Raw genomic sequence first — 19,572 nt, 5'->3', positions numbered from 1 at the left:
CTTTTTTTTTAACTTGGTTGTTTATTTTCGTTTTTAAAATGGTTGTTAATTCCAAAAACATCTTATCTCTGATGTTACCGTAAATTTCCACAATTTGGTGTTGACAGTGAGAGTTTTGAGAATGAGCCTTGTGCTGGAGTTCTAGAACTCACATAAATCTCAGTCACTCAAATTGGTTTTGCTGGTTTTGCAGGATTTTGAGGTTGATCAATATATTATGTCTTTATTTTTTGTGTTTTTATTTTATATTCTTTAATGTACTACAATCTTTTCAGTTCAATGTATATATAGGGTAACAACATACATGCAACTTCTAAGAAGACCATGATTTACAGATTTTAGATTTTTGTACATCAGCAACCTTCACAAATAATAGTTTTCAATTAACCTTCCCATCATTAATTAAGTACTATATAAGACAATTATCATTTTCTCTTTATATGTATCATGATGTATTTGTCCTTCATGTAATTGACTCACGCTTTTATTACTTGCAAAAACCAGATTAATTTTGTTAATCCTTTAAAAAAATGAATTGAATGAAATGACATTAAAACAAAACAAATCCTCATTGTTTATGATGTATAATAATATTAGTATTTTTAGGGTCAGTTTGATATAAAATTGAAACTACTTGCACAAAAATGATTAAAGCACATTAAATACTAATTTTCTTTAAACATATGACCCGTAAAATTTAAACTTGAAATTATATTTTACATTCGAGTTGATCCCATGACACCTAAAATCATGACTAAATGTAATTATTTTAAAATTGTTACATGATTCAATTTTTAAAAAAATGATTATCACAGAACACATCTTATCACAATAAACTTTGAATTCGGCCTAACATTGTTCGATTTATAAGTATGCATATTAAAATACATTAATTTCTTTTTTTGAACAAACCAAAATGGAATGTATAACATTAACAAAGGTGATTCATCTCGCACAAAGAGAAACACCCAAACAATTTACAATGTCAAGTCACATGTGCCATAAACAAGAACACCGCAATGAAGAAAATTGAAGTAAAAATAAAATTACACCATAAAATACATTAATTTCTATAATAACCTTTTAAATAAATTTTAATTTGTAAATTAAAATTACATGGAATTAGTTTTTTTGGAAACGAGAATTGACTAATAGTACTTAAGCCTAACATTACAAATCTTTAAATGTGCTTATTAAGACAGCTTATCAAGGGGTGAAGATCCTCTCCATTTTAAGTTCTCTCCATTTGTTCCATTACCAAAATTTTGGTGTATAAATGTGCAATTAATGTCTTCAATTCTTGAAATGTGTGCATTTATATCATATATTTACTTCAAAACTATAGTAATTGACATTTCCATTTTATAAAGCTTTTTTTTTCCCCACTTCACGGGCTGGTATCATTTCTTTTTAATTCGCATCATTTCACTTGACAAAGATGATTTCACTTGACAAACTTTTTTTTCTTTCACTTCACGGGTTTTTAATTCGTATTATTTCACGGGCTGTCAATTATAAGATTTTTTTTTTCATTTCACTTGACAAAGATGATCTACCATGATATCTGTATTATTTCACTTCACGGGCTGGTATATTTGAAGATGAAGTTCGTTTTTAATCCGTTCTTAAGTTAGTTTTGCAATGAAACATAAGTTTTTAATTTCTTTTAACACAGGTTGTGTTCCCGTTTAAATTTATTTAGGTTGTTAAAATTAGGTGTTTATTTTAATAGATTTCTTTGCAAGTATATCACATTAGTTTTTGGATCAAAGACATTCCATTTCTAACTGTGAATAAGCATGTTTGGATAAAAAAAATTAATAAAAAAACTCATGTTTAAATAGATCCCACTTCAATTTATATTAATTAAACTAGAGATTTTCTATTGCACTCAAATATAAAAAAATATAAAAAAAAAATAAAAAATTGGCAAATAAGATCAAAAGATGTCATTAAAATAGTTAAATAGTTTAAGTAATGTTAAAAAAATAATTTAAATGAATGGAAACAATTGAATAAAAAAACCACCTCAAAAAATATGTTTATACCCTTTATAAACAAAGATACGATATACTTACATTTTGACATGTATTTTAAATATTATCAACATAAATTAAAAAATATAAACAAAAATTCAGCAAAAAATTTCTCGTGCAGGGCACGGGCTGCAAACTAGTAAATAGTTTAATTTAAAAACCCTTTCGTCAAATTAGAATCATTATTAATTAATTCTTAAGTATATCAGTGTGTTGTGTTTGTCCCTAAAACACACTTAAGAACCATTTCATATTGTAAATTAAATAATCATAAGAATTTAATATTATTTTTCCTCAAAAAAAATTGAATATTATTTATCTATCTTTTAATTGCTTTTTCATTCAAACAAAATTTCATTACTTTTTAAGCCTTCGTGATAATGACGGAAAAATATATTTTTTTTCGACCATGGTAAACCTATCAAGTATCAACGGTTATTGGATTGTAAAGAATGTATATTTAAAAAGAAAAATTATTTTTGTAAAATCATTTTATGACAACTTTCTATTTCATACTCACATTATGTTTTTACTTTCTCTCTCTATTGTTTTTATTTTCGTGTCAATACATATTTTTCTTTGTAAATTATGGTTATCCCAAAACATGTCACACAAATTGTTGTTCAGATAACACACCTCATTCAAAAATTGTCATTGCATAATTCAATTCACTTTCTCATTCACATTGATGAAAGGTCGTCTTACGTTATTGTTAGCATGTTTTTCAGTCATTCTCAGTAGCTTTTTCATCAAGAATAGAAGAGTATTAGATCAATTGCTTATTATTTCGGGACTTTTGTAATGTTTTCTATATTTGAGTCTTGTAATTCTATTGGTCCCGAAACATAGCAATTTTAGAGTGTTTTGGTGTAATATTTGATGAGTCATAAATTAGTGTTTTTTTATATATTATTTGAGTCCGTTTTATTTAGATTTTATTTTATTTTATTTCCTTTCTAGAACTATTTTACTTCAGTTGCAAGTTATTTAATTTCAGGAACAAATATTTGCAAGATTGAGTCTTGGAGCAAAAGAAAGGAGATTTGGCGCTGATTCGGGCCAAAAATATGAAGATTCTGTGAAAAATACAGGCACAGCCCGTGCCTTGAAGACACAGCTCGTGCCTCCAACAATTCAAAGCCAATAAGCCACCAGAGAGCTTGGCACGGCCCGTGCCTCCAGCCACACGGACGTGCCACCACTCCAGCCATCCTTTTGCTGCTTTTGCTTCTTCGACAAGCTGCCTATTTAGTTTACTTCTGACCTAAAGCCCGTGGTTTCTTGTGGAACATTCTATTGATGTATTTCTTGGGGCTTAAGTAGTTGTAGACTATAAATAGAGTAGCTAGCAAACAAATCCAATCATCTCTTGTTCTTGGAAATAATAAGTGACAATTGTTTTCTTTGAATAAAAGTTCAACCTTTATTTAATTTTATGTTCTTCTTCTTCTTGTCTTCTATGTCTACAATGAACATGAGTGAGTAGACTCTTCTTGTCTTGGGATTGTTGGATGAGTCTAATGACCTAATCCCTATCAAACCAAGCCTCGAACTCTAATTTTATATAAATCTATTTTCTAATCTATTTCACCATTTTTATAATTAATTAACAATTATTAAATCAATAAACTGAAAGGCGAGGGTTGGTAGTTGTTAATTCATAATCACAAATATCAAGCGAAGGATCGAAAGATGAAGTTTTGATATTGGAACAAGTTAAATTAGATAAGGATTGTGAAACATGATAATAGTCTAGCAAACCTTGAGACAATAATGTTGCATGCTACAAGGATTTCAATAGCAATCAACCATGAGAATAGGTGGTTGCTAGAGAAACACACTCACTGAGACCGAAAGGAGATGTGATAAACTAAAGAGAAACCTGTCTTTCGAAAATAGGTCCAACATAAAGTTCTAGGTTTAGGGTTTGGTTTGTGAAGGATTTGTCACCATGACGAACCAATAATCTCAAGGCTTTTTATTATTATATTCAAACTGTTGAAAATCTTATCTTTTCAACTGAAACTCTCTTCTAATCATTCATAGAAGTTGATTAAAATCATAATTCCCTGTCGAAACGATACTTTCCATGAGAAAGCCTTAGGAGAAAGTGAGAAATCTCTTGATTCATAAGTCCAAAATTCATTTTCCCCAAAGGATTGTTAAGCCTAGCTTGGAGGCACAATTTGAAAAATTTATTGACATGCTAACAAAGGAATGTAGTAATGTCTTAAAGAAATCGCCTCCAAAGCTTGGAGATCCAGGTAGTTTTTCCATCCCTTGTGTGATTGGGAGTGAAACCGTTGAGGAAGCCATGTGCAACCTAGGGGCTAGTATTAGTTTTTTACCTTTGTCCCTCTTTAAGAGGATGGGAATGGGAGAGTTGAAACCTACCGAGGTGGCCTTGAAATTAGCTGATCGTACCACCATCCACCCCGTCGAATTTATTGAGGACATCCCCGTTAAAGTAGGAGGGATATATATCCCGGCTGATTTTGTGGTAGTAGACATTGAGGAGGACCCGAAGTCCATATCTTACTAGGAAGACCTTTCCTCGCTACTGTCGGAGCTATCATAGATGTTAAGGGTGGTACGATTGTTTTTCAAGTGAGTGATGAGAAAGTAGGATTTGAAATGGAAGGTCTTAATAAGGACCCTTTTGATTATTCTTGTTGCATGATTGATGATCATAGTGTGAAAGAACGTTTGTTAGCGTCATCTACACAATATGATCTCTTTAATCCTCCTTGAAGATGTTTTGAACCGTCAAGCTCATGACTTTAAATGAGCTCTTCGTGTGAGGCAACCCATGAGTTTTATTGCTTTTATTTTGTTTGTTTTGTTTTATTTTAATTTGTTTTGCAGGTATTTGTCCAAAGATGATTAGAAAAAAGAAAAAAAATTGATGTCATGACCAGAAACACTGGCACGGCCCGTGCATGTGGTGGCACGGCCGTGCCAAGCCAAATCCACCCAAAACCATAAAAAAATCAGAAGGGTGCGCACGGCCTGTGCCTGTGGTGGAACGGCCGTGCACGATAATTTGTGCCTATAACCTCAAAAAAAAATTATTCTTCTTCCTCATTCAAACACCAAAACTTCTTTCATCTATCACTTCTTTCTCTAAAAACTCCATAACCCCCACCTTCAAACCTCCATAACTTTCTCCAAACTTCACCAAATCACATAATTTTTAAACCAAAACAACTTTAGACTTCACCCAAACCCATCACTAAAACCTCCTTTCCCACACAAAACCTTACCAAAACCTAACCTTCACCAAAACCAACCCAAGTCAAATTAGGTCAATGGCTTCAAAAAGGAAAGGAAAGGAGATTGAAAGGTTAGAAAGTGGTGCATGGAGGAAGAAAGGAATCACGGCATATCATTCAAAGATGATGAACAACACGATAGGTATAAATCTCTTATCTCTAGACCTCTGCTTGTAGGTATCCTGATATTGGTACCATGAACACACTAGGAATTAGAGACTATGTGATTAGGCTGCTGAATAACCTAGGTTTGGTCGAGATGTTGAGGCCTATGTGGGGGTTTGAAAACTTCACTTATGAGTTCTTGAGCTCTCTTTCCTTTATTAAGGATAAGTCGAAGATGGACAACTGATGGCGTATCTCGCAAGTGTACGAAATCGTTCAAGTAGTAAATAAAACGGTAAGACCGAGTGTCGAACTCGAGGATCGCGTTATACAGTTGAATTGTATTTATGACTTAATTGAACAAAAGGTTAAGTTGTTTGTTTTATCGCAATATTGGAAATAACGGAAATTAAAGTGATGAAGATTAATGAGAGAAAGATGTCAGGGATGAGTTTCGCTAGATGACCATGAAAAGCTAATAACCTAGTTTTAACTATTGAATCGACGCGTATGATTGTTATCGAATCATCTAATTTATTCTTGCCCTAATTCCTTAGTGACAAAAACTTTAAACCTAAAATAAAAACCTAATTCCTTAGTGAATTTGAATATTAGGGTTAAGCATTACGAACAAGAATTCTTTTAATGATTCCAAGGGTTTGTATCTATTCCTAGATTACAAAGGCAAGGATCTCTTATTTCAAAGCGTTTATCAATTCCACTTCCGTTTCACAAAATAAACCGTAAATCAATTTAAAGGTGATCAATCAATAAAAAGCATTAAGAACGGAAATAAGAGAAACAATCATATGAATTTCAATCAATAATATTAAACTAGGTCATAACAATGATGTTCATCTAGGTCTACTCATCCCCAACAAAGGAGGGTTTAGTTACACATAATTGAGCAATAAACAAAAGAAGAAGAATTACAAGATGAATTCATGAATAAACCTTGTTAAAACTCCTTCAATGGTGTTCCAAGACGCTCCAGATCGCTCTCCTATGTGTTTCTAGGTCTTTTGATCTCCAAAAATCGTATATCCTCAAGTCTGAGACTGAGTTCCTTTAAATAGACACAGTCAAAATCGGTTACCGATGGCATCCAATCGGTAACCGATCCACAATTAAGGCCCAGGAAAATGCGATCCAAAATACAGGATCGGTGGCCGATGCTCAAGGATCGGTGGCCAAAATATCCAGTGACGAGGGCGTGAAAATCAGCAGCAAAATCGGTTACTGATGCTCAATTTCGGTAACCGATTTCTGACTTCTCTTTAAGCCTTCTCTTTTGCTCTTTTGTGACTCTTAGCTCCAGAATTACAGTGAAAATGATCCAAAATGTCATCAAAAAGCCTAGGAAAACTAAGATGACAAGGTGTCATCACAACCCCAAACTTGAACTATTCCTTGTCCTCAAGGAATTTACTTGCAACAGTGACAAATGACAGTGAAATAACAGGTACCTGATGAAATGATAGTGCCCAAAAGTTCAATCTCCCTCTAGCTAAAGATGAGCTAGTTTGACTTGTTCGCATCCACCAATTCACAACTCCACGCAACAATTATGAAATAGGGTTCTACCAGTCGACATGCAGGTCTACATATTACCATATGCTTGAAAAGTTTCTAAACATCAATCAAAGTCAAAGTCATTACACACTTTTGAGGTCTTTAGGGTTGTAACGGGGCTTAGGTAAAAGGTGGGATATATTTGGATAAGTAGGCTACACAAAATTTGAGTTAGGCATTCCTACAAGTGATAGACAAAATTCAATCCCCCAATTCCCCTTTGAAATAACGATTCTAGGTACCTAGAGAACATTTTCAAAATTTGGGACACTTCGAGTTTGAAGTTTACTCGGATATAGCAATGTGTGTCCCTTTTTCAATTTCATTCTTTTTTTTTTTTTCAATTTTTTTTTCGATACACCATTTTGTGTGTATTTTTCATTCTTTTTCTTTCTTTCTTGTTCTCTAGTACCCACACCCCAAACTTATCGGTTGCAAATTCCAAAGGCAACCCCAAACTTATCATTTAGCAACATTCTACATAGCCTAACTCAAAAATAAAATTTCAGGTTAATCATCCTAAAAGCTCTAGGCTTCATTTGTAGTTTGTCACCGAACAAAAAGTTCTAAACCTACCGGCTCAAATTGGCTAAGAAAGGATAAATTTAAAACATTAAAACAGGGTAGGCTTCAAAAAGGCTCACAGGACCAAGCACTTTTGCCTCAGTGTGTAAATGACAAAGACCAATCAACAGTAGAGAAACAATGCAAGTTCTAGAAATGTAGTTGCATGGAAATCTAATCTATCATATAAGTAAATTGAAAAACAAAGTTTGGCAATGAACCTTATGGCTGAGATTTCTGGGAGTTGTGACTACCTAGCAACGCCGTACACTTCGCCTTTGAAAAACCAAGTCACTCCTCCTTTTTGAACTTTCAAAATACCATTTCATCAAATCACTGTTACTAAACTGGTATAGGTCACCTGAAACAAACAGATTCATTGATAATAAACAAGTTCAAGAACAAGTACAAAAAGGGAAACTACTCAAGTTCAAATGAAAATACAACTGAAACAAAGTACTGAATCAAATAGCAAAAACATAAATACTGAAAAACAAGATAAAATGCTTGGGCTAGACAAGGTGCCCAAGTCAAGTCAATGTGGTCCTCCTGCTCCTGACGACCCTCCTGGTCCAGATGGTGGGAATGGATAGTAATGTGGATGCTCCTCGGTATTAGGCTGCTCAGCCTGAATCCGGTAGTACTCCTCTCTGATGCTAGCCTCTCTGGCGGCTCCCCTCGCCCTCTCCTCAGCAAAGTACCTCTCCATGTCCTCGGGGCTCGCAAATCTCTGATATGCATTAGTCATGGCATCAGGACCACGACGATATGCATCAGCTGCAATAATAAACTCTTCATGGAATGCTGGTGGTGGTATCCGATCTCGGGAGGAGATATCCATGGCCCAGTTGGCCATAGCATAAGTGTAGTGTGCAAAATGAGGAGGGATGTATCCCTGCTGCTGCTGCATCATAGGTGGCTGCACCTGAGGCATCTGCGGTATCTGGTGTGCCTGATCCTCCTCCATCATCTGAGGCTGACCCTGCTGCTCCCCTTGTCGCGCGAGCTCGCGCTCAAACTTCTCTTGCTCTTTCTCATATTTTACCAGGGTCTTGTCTGTAATTGGAAGCTGAGATGTGAGATAGATATCAGTAGGTTCTGAAGGAACCTGTGCCTCCTGGCAGAGAGCGTTAATCAGACAACAATGACCAGCAGTGGACCCAGTGGTGTTGATGAGGTCCTTCAAACTCGCATACATCAACCTGGCAACATCAATGTCATCATCAGAAAGCACAGCCTGCAAAATGTAAAAGCGAGCACGGGTCATCTCAGCCTTAGCGGATGTCCGCTCAATAGTGGTCAGAAGAAAGTTCGACCAAGCCTTGAATATTGGCAATAAATCCACTACATCAATCCGCTGCGGTACTCCGCCCCTTCCTTTCCAACCAGCCCCCTCTCGAACAAGACCAGCAAGTAACCCAGCCCAATAATCAGCATTTCTCTCCCCTCCCCCAGACTCCTTCCTCCGCTCAATAACACCACACTCGTCCGGCCTAGTAAGCCCCAACACCCTAGCAATATCATCAGCACTGTAACCCACCCTCTTGCCTCGAACTTTAGCATGTCTATTCGCTTCTCCCGCAGCAAATGCATTAGACAAAAATTCCAAAGCAATGGTTTTGTTGCTTTCACCGGTCACCATATTCACAATACCGTGCCAACCCTTCTGCTCAATTTTATCAGCAAAAATAGGATACCTCGTGAGTGACCCAAGATCAAATCCCCGCTCCTTAGTAAACGTGTTCCCTTTTATTTCCTGGTAGCGTTTCTCCGCCGTCTCAGAGACAAACCGTCGGTAAGGTGGTGGGTTATTGGGTTGTGGTTGGGGTGGAGGGGTTGGTGGTGGTGGTTGAGAGGAGGAAGACTCTTTTCCTTTCCTCTTTCGTGTGGGTGGTGGTGGTGGTTAACCTTGATTCCTAGTTTGGGCCATGGGTGTTGATGAAATTGGGAATGGGTATGTGAATTTTGGATTATGAAATTGGGAATAAAGTTAGGGTTTGGTGAAATTGATGTAATGTGGGTTGAATTTGTTGGTAAGAAGCTTATGGGTTTGATTTGTAATGGTGTTTTGGAGTGGATTTGGGGTGTTATGTATGATTGTTGAAGGTTATGGGTAGTGGGTAGTGTTGTTGTTGATGAGGGTTTATGAGTTGGAAAGGATAGAGATGAAGATGTGTGAGTTTGTGAATGGTTTAGGAAGGTTGAAGATGAAGATAGGATGAAGGTTTGTGGTTTGGGTTGGTTTGAATGATGAAGATGAAGGTAGGGATGGAGATTTTCGGTTATGGCAGAAATTTGGGCAGCATAACAACACTTGTGGAAGGCTGAAAATTGAAGAAGGGGAGGCTTATATTTATAGAAGGCCGAAAATCGGCCACCGATGACAAGGCATCGGTTACCGTTGGGACCTGTAACGGTCTGCAACGGCTAGTTGTTGTTTGAAAAGATGCGAAATCGGTTACCGTTGCTGGGCAATCGGTAACCGATTATTCCAGTAACATTCCCAAAAAAATTGTTTTCACAAATCGGTTACCGATGGGAAAAATCGGTAACCGATACCCTTTTTTTTTTTTTTTTTTTTTTTTTTTTTTTTTTAGAAACTGTACAAAGAAACGTAGAAAATCGGTCACCGATTTGTGCAATCAGCTACCGATTTTTCCAGACTTGGAAAAAATATTTTTGGTGTCAAAAATTGGTCACCAAAACGACTACCAATTTTTGACATTTTCAAAAGGAAATTTCTAAATTTTTTGTGTGGGACTTAGAATCTGTAGTGCCCACATTTTTCATAAAATAAAATGCAGAGATAACGAAGAGAAAAAATATACCTACGATGGGTTGCCTCCCATCAAGCGCTGGTTTAACGTCCTAAGCTTGACGGTCCACTTTTCTTCCTTCAAGTGGATTGTAACGAAATGGACTCCCTTGAACGCTCCGACTCTCCCCCATAGTATGGTTTGAGTCTTTGTCCATTGACCTTGAAGGTCTTGTCAGAATCCAAGTGTTGTACCTCAATAGCACCGTATGGGTAAACTTTTGCCACTTTGAATGGCCCGGACCACCTTGACTTCAGCTTTCCAGGGAATAGCCTCAACCTGGAATTAAAAAGTAGAACAAATTGCCCTTCTCTAAACTCCCTATTTTGAATCTTTCTGTCATGCCATTTCTTTGTTTTTTCTTTATAAATTTTGGCATTCTCGTAGGCATAGTTCCGGAACTCATCCAACTCATGGAGTTGAAGAATTCTAGACTCACCTGCTTTAAAAAGATCAAAATTAAGGAGCTTAGTTGCCCACAAAGCCTTGTGTTCGAGCTCTAAGGGCAAATGACAGGATTTTCCATAAACAATTTGAAAAGGGGACATACCTATAGGTGTTTTGAAGGCAGTCCTATATGCCCATAAGGCATCATCAAGCTTAAGAGACCAATCCTTTCGGGACGAGTTCACAGTTTTTTCTAAAATTTGCTTGATTTGCCTATTGGACACTTCTACTTGTCCACTAGTTTGAGGGTGGTAGGGTGTGGCAATCCGATGATGCACATTGTACTTTTTCAACAACACCTCCATCTTTCGATTGAGGAAGTGGGTGCCTTCATCACTAATTAAGGCTCTAGGAACCCCAAAGCGTGAGAAAATGTTTTTCTTGAGGAAGGCCACCACTACTTGAGCATCATTGGTTTGCGTGGCAATTGCTTCCACCCACTTAGAAACGTAATCCACTGCCACCAAAATGTACATCTTTGAGTATGAGGACGGGAATGGTCCCATGAAGTCAATTCCCCACACATCAAAGATTTCCACTTCTAACACAGGATTTTGTGGCATCTCGTTTCTTTTTGAAATATTTCCTGTGCGTTGGCAGCGGTCACATTTCTGAACATAGGTGAAAGCATCTTTAAAAAGAGTAGGCCAAAACAGGCCTGACTGAAGGACCTTTGCAGCAGTCCTATCCCCACTAAAGTGTCCCCCATAGCTGGAGTCATGGCAGTGCCACAACACCTTTTCTTGTTCATCTTCGGGGACACATCTTCTTAACAAACCATCAACCCCCCTTTTGTACAAAAATGGTTCATCCCACACATATGACTTGCAGTCATGTAGGAATTTCTTACGTTGTTGGGAGTTAAAGTCAAGAGGAATAATCTTACCCACCATGTAGTTCGCACAGTCCGCAAACCACGGCACCATCGTAAAAGCTAAGATGTGCTCATCAGCAAAGAGGTCCTTGATAGGCCTCTCCTCCTCTGTTTCATCCATCTTCTCCAGGCGAGAAAGATGGTCAGCCACCGTGTTCTCCGATCCTTTCTTGTCACGGATCTCTAAATCAAATTCCTGCAACAACAGTATCCACCTAAGAAGCCTTGGCTTAGATTCCTGCTTAGAAAACAAATACCTTAGTGCAGCATGGTCAGTGTAAACAATGACTTTAGACCCTAACAGGTAAGATCTAAATTTATCAAAAGCATAAACAACAGCCAAAAGTTCTTTTTCAGTGGTAGCATAGTTAAGTTGTGCTGGATTCAAAACATGGCTGGCATAATAGATAACATGCAACAACTTATCTTTTCTTTGACCAAGTACTGCCCCAACAGCTATGTCACTTGCATCACACATAATTTCAAAAGGTAGTGACCAATCAGGTGCAATGACAATAGGGGCAGTGATCAATTTTTGTTTCAAAGTATTAAAAGCATTCAGACATTCATCATTGAATTGGAATGGAATGTCTTTGACAAGCAGGTTAGTAAGGGGTTTTGCTATTTTTGAAAAATCTTTGATAAACCTCCTATAAAAACCTGCATGGCCTAAAAAGCTTCGAATGCCTTTCTCATTAGTGGGAGGAGGAAGTTTTTCAATTACTTCAATTTTAGCTTGGTCAACCTCTATCCCCTTGTGAGAGATTCGGTGACCCAAAACAATTCCCTCTCTCACCATGAAATGGCATTTTTCCCAGTTTAGGACTAAATTAGCTTTTTGACATCTTTCCAATACAAGAGATAGATTATACAAACAATGATCAAAAGAAGAGCCAAAGACAGAAAAATCATCCATAAAAACTTCGATATGTTTTTCAAGCATATCGGAGAATATGGACATGACACACCTTTGAAACGTGGCAGGGGCGTTGCATAGCCCAAATGGCATTCTCCTGTAAGCAAATATCCCATAAGGACATGTGAAAGCAGTTTTCTCTTGATCTTCAGGTGCCACCGCAATTTGATTATAACCAGAGTACCCGTCCAAGAAACAGTAGTATTCATGACCCGCTAACCTCTCTAACATTTGATCAATGAAAGGTAGTGGGAAGTGATCCTTCCTTGTTGCGGTATTCAGCCTCCTATAGTCAATACAAACTCTCCACCCGGTGACTGTACGTGTTGGGATCAGCTCATTCTTCTCATTTGTAACCACGGTAGTCCCACCCTTTTTAGGAACAACTTGGACGGGACTCACCCACGAACTGTCTGAAATGGGATAGATGATACCAGCTTCAAGTAACTTTACTACCTCCTTTCTAATCACCTCTTTCATGGCTGGTTTTAGTCTTCGTTGTGGCTGCACCACCGGCTTGAAATTGTCCTCCATTAATATTTTATGCATGCAGAAAGTAGGACTTATTCCTTTCAAGTCATCAATAGACCAACCTAGAGCACCCTTGTACATTCTAAGCACCCTTAACAGTTTTTCTTCCTCAAGTTTGCTCAAGTTAGAACTAATGATTGCTGGGTACTTCTCTTTCTCACCAAGGAACACATACTTCAAGTGAGAGGGTAATTGTTTGAGTTCAACTACCGGTGCTTCCTTTGATTTCTCCACAACTTCGTTTTGAGGATGAAGTTCCTCCCACCTAGTAGGGGTGCGACGGTTGTGGGATGGAGAGGCCTCCAACATAGCTAAGACTTCACCTTCTTTAGGATCCTCACTTTCTTGTGCAATTTCCGGTGGCAAGCTTAGGACTCTTTCAAGTGGGAGGGCTGGTATCTCTTTTTGGAGTTTTTCTTTCACAAAGGATTTGATCATGTCGACCCTATAGCATTTTTCTTCTTCGGGGTGCTTCATAGCTTTTAGAACATTCAACTTCACCACCTCATCAAAGAATTTCAACGTTAAAGTGCCATCTTCCATGTCAATTAAACACCTTCCGGTTTGCAAGAACGGTCTTCCTAGTATCAAAGGAATATCATCATCTTCTTCCATCTCAAGAACGACAAAATCTACCGGGAAGATGAATTTATCAACTTTCACAAGAACATCTTCAACTATGCCATAAGGAAATTTGTAAGACTTATCTGCAAACTGTAGAGTCATCCTTGTGTCTCGCACTCTTCCAATGCCCAACTTCTTATAAATAGACAAAGGCATCAAGCTCACACTAGCTCCAAGATCAATCAACGCCTTCTTAAAAGTTCTATCTCCAATGGTACAAGGAATCGTAACACTACCAGGATCTTTTAGCTTCCTTGGGATTTTTCTTTGTAAAACAGCACTACATTGCTCGGTGAGCATCACGTCTTCATCATCAATTGTTCTCTTCCTTGAAAGGATGTCCTTCATGAATTTTGCATATGAAGGCATTTGTTGGAGAGCTTCAGCAAATGGGATGTTGATTTGTAGCTTTTTGAACATCTCGATGAATTTTGCAAAGCACTTCTCATCTTTTTCTCTCTTCAACCTTTGAGGATACGGCAGCTTGATTTGTGGCTTTGGAAGATCATTGTTCTTTTTCTTTTCTGGCTCTTCGACAACATGAGTATCAACAGTATCATGCACCTCAAGTTCCACTTCAATTAGTTCAGGAGATGAGTCACCTTCATCATGTTTAGCTTGAGATGATAGTGATTCATCCTTCTTCATGCTTCTTGTGGTAACCATGTTCACATTTTCATGATCCCTTGGATTGATTACAGTGTTGCTTGGAAGGGTTCCTGGAGCTCTTTGTGTGAGTTGTTGAGCAATTTGCCCAACTTGAGTTTCAAGATTTTTGATTGAAGCCCTTGTATTCTTTTGAGCCTCTCTGGTTTCTTGAGCTAAGGAATTCATGTTGGATGCCATTGCTTCTATAGCTAACTCCCAATCAGCCTTCTTTGGCGCTTGGTTTGATGGACCTCCTTGATAACCCCCTTGTTGTTGATTTTGAGAACCACCTTGCTGATTTTTCCATGAGAAATTTGGATGGTTCCTCCAGCCTGGATTATATGTATTTGCAAAAGGGTTATTTCTAACTTGGTTCCCTTGACTGCTGAGGTAGTTCACCATCTCCACTTGGGTTGCATCCATGGGCACATCACAATGCATAGTGAAATGAGGGCCAGCACACCAATCACATTTGACAGTGTTCAATTGATTCACCGGAGCCACTTGGGGTTGAGCTAAGTTAAGTGCTGCCATTTTCTTTGACACTTCAGCAGCTACTGCATCTTGAATCTGCTTACCAGTTAGTATGCTTTGAGCATTTTTGAGCTCAAGTTGATTCAGATCTATGAGTCCTCCCCTTGTACCACCAGTTCTATCGTACATCTCCATTTGTTCATTAAGTGCAACAGCTTCAATGATTTTGATTATTTGGGAGGCGGTTTTGAAATTGATGGAACCACCGGAAGCTGTGTCGAGAACTTGTCTAGTAGCCAGACGTAGACCATTACAAAACATCTGCATTTGAACCGTAGTATCAAAGTTGTGCTCGGGACATGCTGAGATTAACTTCTTGTACCTTTTATAAGCTTCTCCCAAGGACTCTCCCTCTTTCTGTTGAAAACTGGAAATGTCTTGTCGCCTTCTTACAAATAGAGCTGTAGGAAAGAATTGCTCCAAGAACTTGTCTTCCATCTCATTCCAAGTTGTTATGCTACCAGCCGGTAAGGAGTCAAACCACTCATATGCATCATCAGTTAAAGTGAACGGGAACAGTCTCAATCTTTTTGCTTCCTCAGAGTGCCCTTGTACCTTAGCTGTCTCACAAAGTATCAAGAAACTCTTCAAGTGCTTGTTGGCATCTTCATTGTACTTCCCCGCATACTGATTCTCCTTCAATTCCCGCAACAGACCGGGATTGATCTCAAACTTGTTTACCGTCACAGGCTGATTAGTGATGGTCAGCCTGTTTCGGTTTCTGTCTCGGGCCCCATAGTCTCCTAGAAGTCTTTCTTCAGGTTGGGGTTGTGGCTGTGGCCCTGGTCCCTCCGCCATCTCTTCGTCTAACTGCTCGTCCGTGTCAACCTCTACTCCGCTGGTCCCTTCCTTTTCTCGAAGTTTTCGGAGTTTTGTTTCTTTCCGGATTGCTCGGCAGTACTTTTCGACTTCTGGAATAAAGGTAAGTTCAGCTGAGGGCTGGCCTCGCATACAAGGTTAGACAATGAGTGAGTACTAATATTAAAACAAAAATAAAAACAATAATTTTGTTGCAGAGCAAAAAAAATTTCAATTAAGAAAATAAAATTCAACAGTGATTTGGCAATCCCCGGCAACGGCGCCAAAAACTTGATGGCGTATCTCGCAAGTGTACGAAATCGTTCAAGTAGTAAATAAAACGGTAAGACCGAGTGTCGAACTCGAGGATCGCGTTATACAGTTGAATTGTATTTATGACTTAATTGAACAAAAGGTTAAGTTGTTTGTTTTATCGCAATATTGGAAATAACGGAAATTAAAGTGATGAAGATTAATGAGAGAAAGATGTCAGGGATGAGTTTCGCTAGATGACCATGAAAAGCTAATAACCTAGTTTTAACTATTGAATCGACGCGTATGATTGTTATCGAATCATCTAATTTATTCTTGCCCTAATTCCTTAGTGACAAAAACTTTAAACCTAAAATAAAAACCTAATTCCTTAGTGAATTTGAATATTAGGGTTAAGCATTACGAACAAGAATTCTTTTAATGATTCCAAGGGTTTGTATCTATTCCTAGATTACAAAGGCAAGGATCTCTTATTTCAAAGCGTTTATCAATTCCACTTCCGTTTCACAAAATAAACCGTAAATCAATTTAAAGGTGATCAATCAATAAAAAGCATTAAGAACGGAAATAAGAGAAACAATCATATGAATTTCAATCAATAATATTAAACTAGGTCATAACAATGATGTTCATCTAGGTCTACTCATCCCCAACAAAGGAGGGTTTAGTTACACATAATTGAGCAATAAACAAAAGAAGAAGAATTACAAGATGAATTCATGAATAAACCTTGTTAAAACTCCTTCAATGGTGTTCCAAGACGCTCCAGATCGCTCTCCTATGTGTTTCTAGGTCTTTTGATCTCCAAAAATCGTATATCCTCAAGTCTGAGACTGAGTTCCTTTAAATAGACACAGTCAAAATCGGTTACCGATGGCATCCAATCGGTAACCGATCCACAATTAAGGCCCAGGAAAATGCGATCCAAAATACAGGATCGGTGGCCGAAATATCCAGTGACGAGGGCGTGAAAATCAGCAGCAAAATCGGTTACTGATGCTCAATTTCGGTAACCGATTTCTGACTTCTCTTTAAGCCTTCTCTTTTGCTCTTTTGTGACTCTTAGCTCCAGAATTACAGTGAAAATGATCCAAAATGTCATCAAAAAGCCTAGGAAAACTAAGATGACAAGGTGTCATCAACAACCCCAACCATTGAGTCTCATTCAGGCTTTTAAATGTTGATTACGAGATGTCTTTCGAAGCTTTTTGTTTAGACTTAGGCCTCGCGAATGCGGGGTATATCCATGACTCTTGGGATCAAACTTTAAAACCATCCGACTACGACCCTGTTGCCTTTTGGAAAAGTATCACCGGTTTAGAGCAATACAATTCACGTTCCACTATGGCTAGTAACATACACACCCCTGTGCTTAGGTACCTTCAAAGGGTTATGACTTGCACCATTTAGGGTAGGAAAGAAGTGGGGACAACTAGGACCGATGAACTGTTTATGTTGTGGGATATGTTGAATAACCAACCTGTGAACGCCTGCTACGATTTGCTTGATTATCTTGTTTCCGTTGCTAAAAGGAAACAGGATGAGAAAAGTGAAATAGTGGTAGGTGGAATCATCACCTTTATTGCTAGGAAGATGGGAGTGGGTGAGAAGAATGGGATGAATAAGATTGAGGGAAACAATAGGCTAAATTTAGATACCCTTACCTCTATGCTCATTGTGAGGCCTTATGGCCCATCTCACATGTACCAATATGAGCTTAGACTCCCTAAAGCTCAATGTCTGTTTATTCTGCCTAACCCAACTAGGACCGATCCGGGGGTGGCGGAAAATTTGTTTTATGTTGGTACTAACCCACAGGTACAAGATGATGGTGATGGTGGTGATGATGGTAATGATGAGGATGAGGTAGATGCTCACTTGCATGATGATCCGGTGCACCATGACCATGAAGCCGGTGGACAATATGACAATGACCGGTGGACATGGATGCAAAATGAAATCCAAAGGATGAGCACCGAGCAACAAAGACAAGGTGCTGAAATTTCAGGGTTACGCGGTGATGTCCAAATAGGAAATCATATGCATGAAGAAAATAAATGCATGCTCTTGAGAATGATGCAGCACCTCAACCTCCAGGATCCTCCACAGGGTCCCCAATAAATTGTGAGCTTTCCCTTTTCCTTTTCCTTTTATTTCTTGCTATTTTTCTTTCTTTTTAAATCATTGAGGACAATGCTTCACCCAATTGTGGGGGGAGCCAATAAAGTGTCGTGTCTTATTTAGTCAATTGTCGTAGCGTTTACAAACTCCAAGAGCATGTAAAGCAGCTTGTTTTTATTTTGAATTATGACATAAATTTTTTGTTAAGTCTCTTCTGAAATGGTTGTTTCTTGTACAAGAAAGTGATCTCTTGTATTTTGAGTGTTCTTGCTATACCCACATCATGTTTTATTGTGAAAATTCTCTTTGAGAAAAGCACAAAGTTGCAGTCTTTGAGCAAGTGTGTAGATAGGTATTTTAAGGAGCACGTTCTAACTTTAGTGGTAAATTGACCCTTAAAAGTTTTCAAAAGTAAAAGTAATGTAAGTTAGTGTAGGGAGTAAAAAGGTCAAAAAAGACATCTAACATAAATAAATAAAGCGAATGAATAAAGCAAATAATTGCTTAAAACTTCAAAACATGGATGGTCACCTTATAACCAACCCGTAGAATAGAGGCAATGGTGTATTGAGAGTAAACCTCTTTACTAGCGTCTTCCGCCATCCCCGAATAAATAAATGTCAAATGACCAAAGAATGCCCACCTTCTTTATATGAAATGAAAAAAAAAGAACCTTTCTCGGTTGGTTTAGTGTTAAGGTTAGAACATGTTTCCTCATAATATCTCTTACACGGGAGCAAGAAAAGGGTTGGACTGCACACACACACACACACACACACACACACACACTTAAGACTTGTTGTTGGGTTGAATAGATTCATGAGAAATGCTTGAAGTTGTGATTAGTGTACGCTTGAAACAAAGCCTTGGAGGAGACAAGAGTTTTTGATTGCATTGTCATTTGTTAATTCTTGTTTATGCTGCTAATGTTTATGCCTTTTGCTTGAGGACAACCAATGATTCAAGTGTGGGGGAGTTTGATGAGTCATAAATTAGTGTTTTTTATATATTATTTGAGTCCGTTTTATTTAAATTTTATTTGATTTTATTTCCTTTTTAGAACTATTTTACTTCAATTGCAAGTTATTTAATTTCAGGAACAAATATTTGAAAGATTGCGTCTTGGAGCAAAAGAAATGAGATTTGGAGCTGATTCGGACCAAACATATGAAGATTTTGTGCAAAAATACAGACACAGCCCGTGCCTTGAAGACACAACCCGTGCCTCCAACAATTCAAAGCCAATAAGCCTCCAGAAAGCTTGCCACGGCCCGTGCCTCCAGCCACACGGCCGTGCCACTACTCCAGACAGCCTTTTGCTGCTTTTTCTTCTTCGACAAGCTGCCTATTTAGTTTACTTCTGACCTAAAGTAGATTAGCTAGCAAACATATCCAATCATCTCTTGTTCTTGGAAATAATAAGTGACAATTGTTTTCTTTG

The 19,572-nt window shown here is 37.9% G+C and overlaps 2 protein-coding genes across 2 annotated transcripts; one reads left to right on the top strand and one right to left on the bottom strand.

Annotated features, from left to right (window-relative positions):
* Window positions 1-4,239: 4,239 nt before the first annotated feature.
* LOC146905410 (uncharacterized) lies at window positions 4,240-4,578 on the top strand. Its single transcript, XM_085728533.1, has one exon. The coding sequence runs from the start codon at window positions 4,240-4,242 to the stop codon at window positions 4,576-4,578; it is 339 nt and encodes a 112-aa protein (XP_085584659.1).
* A 5,845-nt stretch (window positions 4,579-10,423) lies between these two features.
* On the bottom strand, window positions 10,424-15,890 carry LOC146905409 (uncharacterized). The gene is made up of 2 exons (XM_085728531.1): window positions 13,452-15,890; window positions 10,424-13,073 (listed from the first exon to the last, which is right to left on the bottom strand). Exons 1-2 carry the CDS (start codon window positions 15,888-15,890, stop codon window positions 10,446-10,448), a joined length of 5,067 nt encoding a protein of 1,688 aa, XP_085584657.1. The 3' UTR covers window positions 10,424-10,445.
* Window positions 15,891-19,572: the final 3,682 nt, after the last annotated feature.

Source organism: Medicago sativa, chromosome 7, assembly GCF_051527215.1.
Source record: "Medicago sativa cultivar Bolivia chromosome 7, Bolivia_mono, whole genome shotgun sequence".
NCBI lineage: Eukaryota > Viridiplantae > Streptophyta > Magnoliopsida > Fabales > Fabaceae > Medicago > Medicago sativa.
Note: the sequence above shows the minus strand (reverse complement) of the source record. Positions and strands in the feature narration are given on the sequence as shown.

What these genes read in the sequence shown, in the direction of transcription:
- LOC146905410 (XM_085728533.1), top strand. Translation starts at nt 4,240, where the DNA reads ATGCTAACAAAGGAATGTAGTAATGTCTTAAAGAAATCGCCTCCAAAG.
- LOC146905409 (XM_085728531.1), bottom strand. Translation starts at nt 15,890, where the DNA reads ATGCGAGGCCAGCCCTCAGCTGAACTTACCTTTATTCCAGAAGTCGAA. An exon ending in AGGATCCTAAAGAAGGTGAA is followed by an intron (nt 13,074 to 13,451) that starts GTCTTAGCTATG and finishes GCCATGAAAGAG; the next exon opens with GTGATTAGAAAGGAGGTAGT.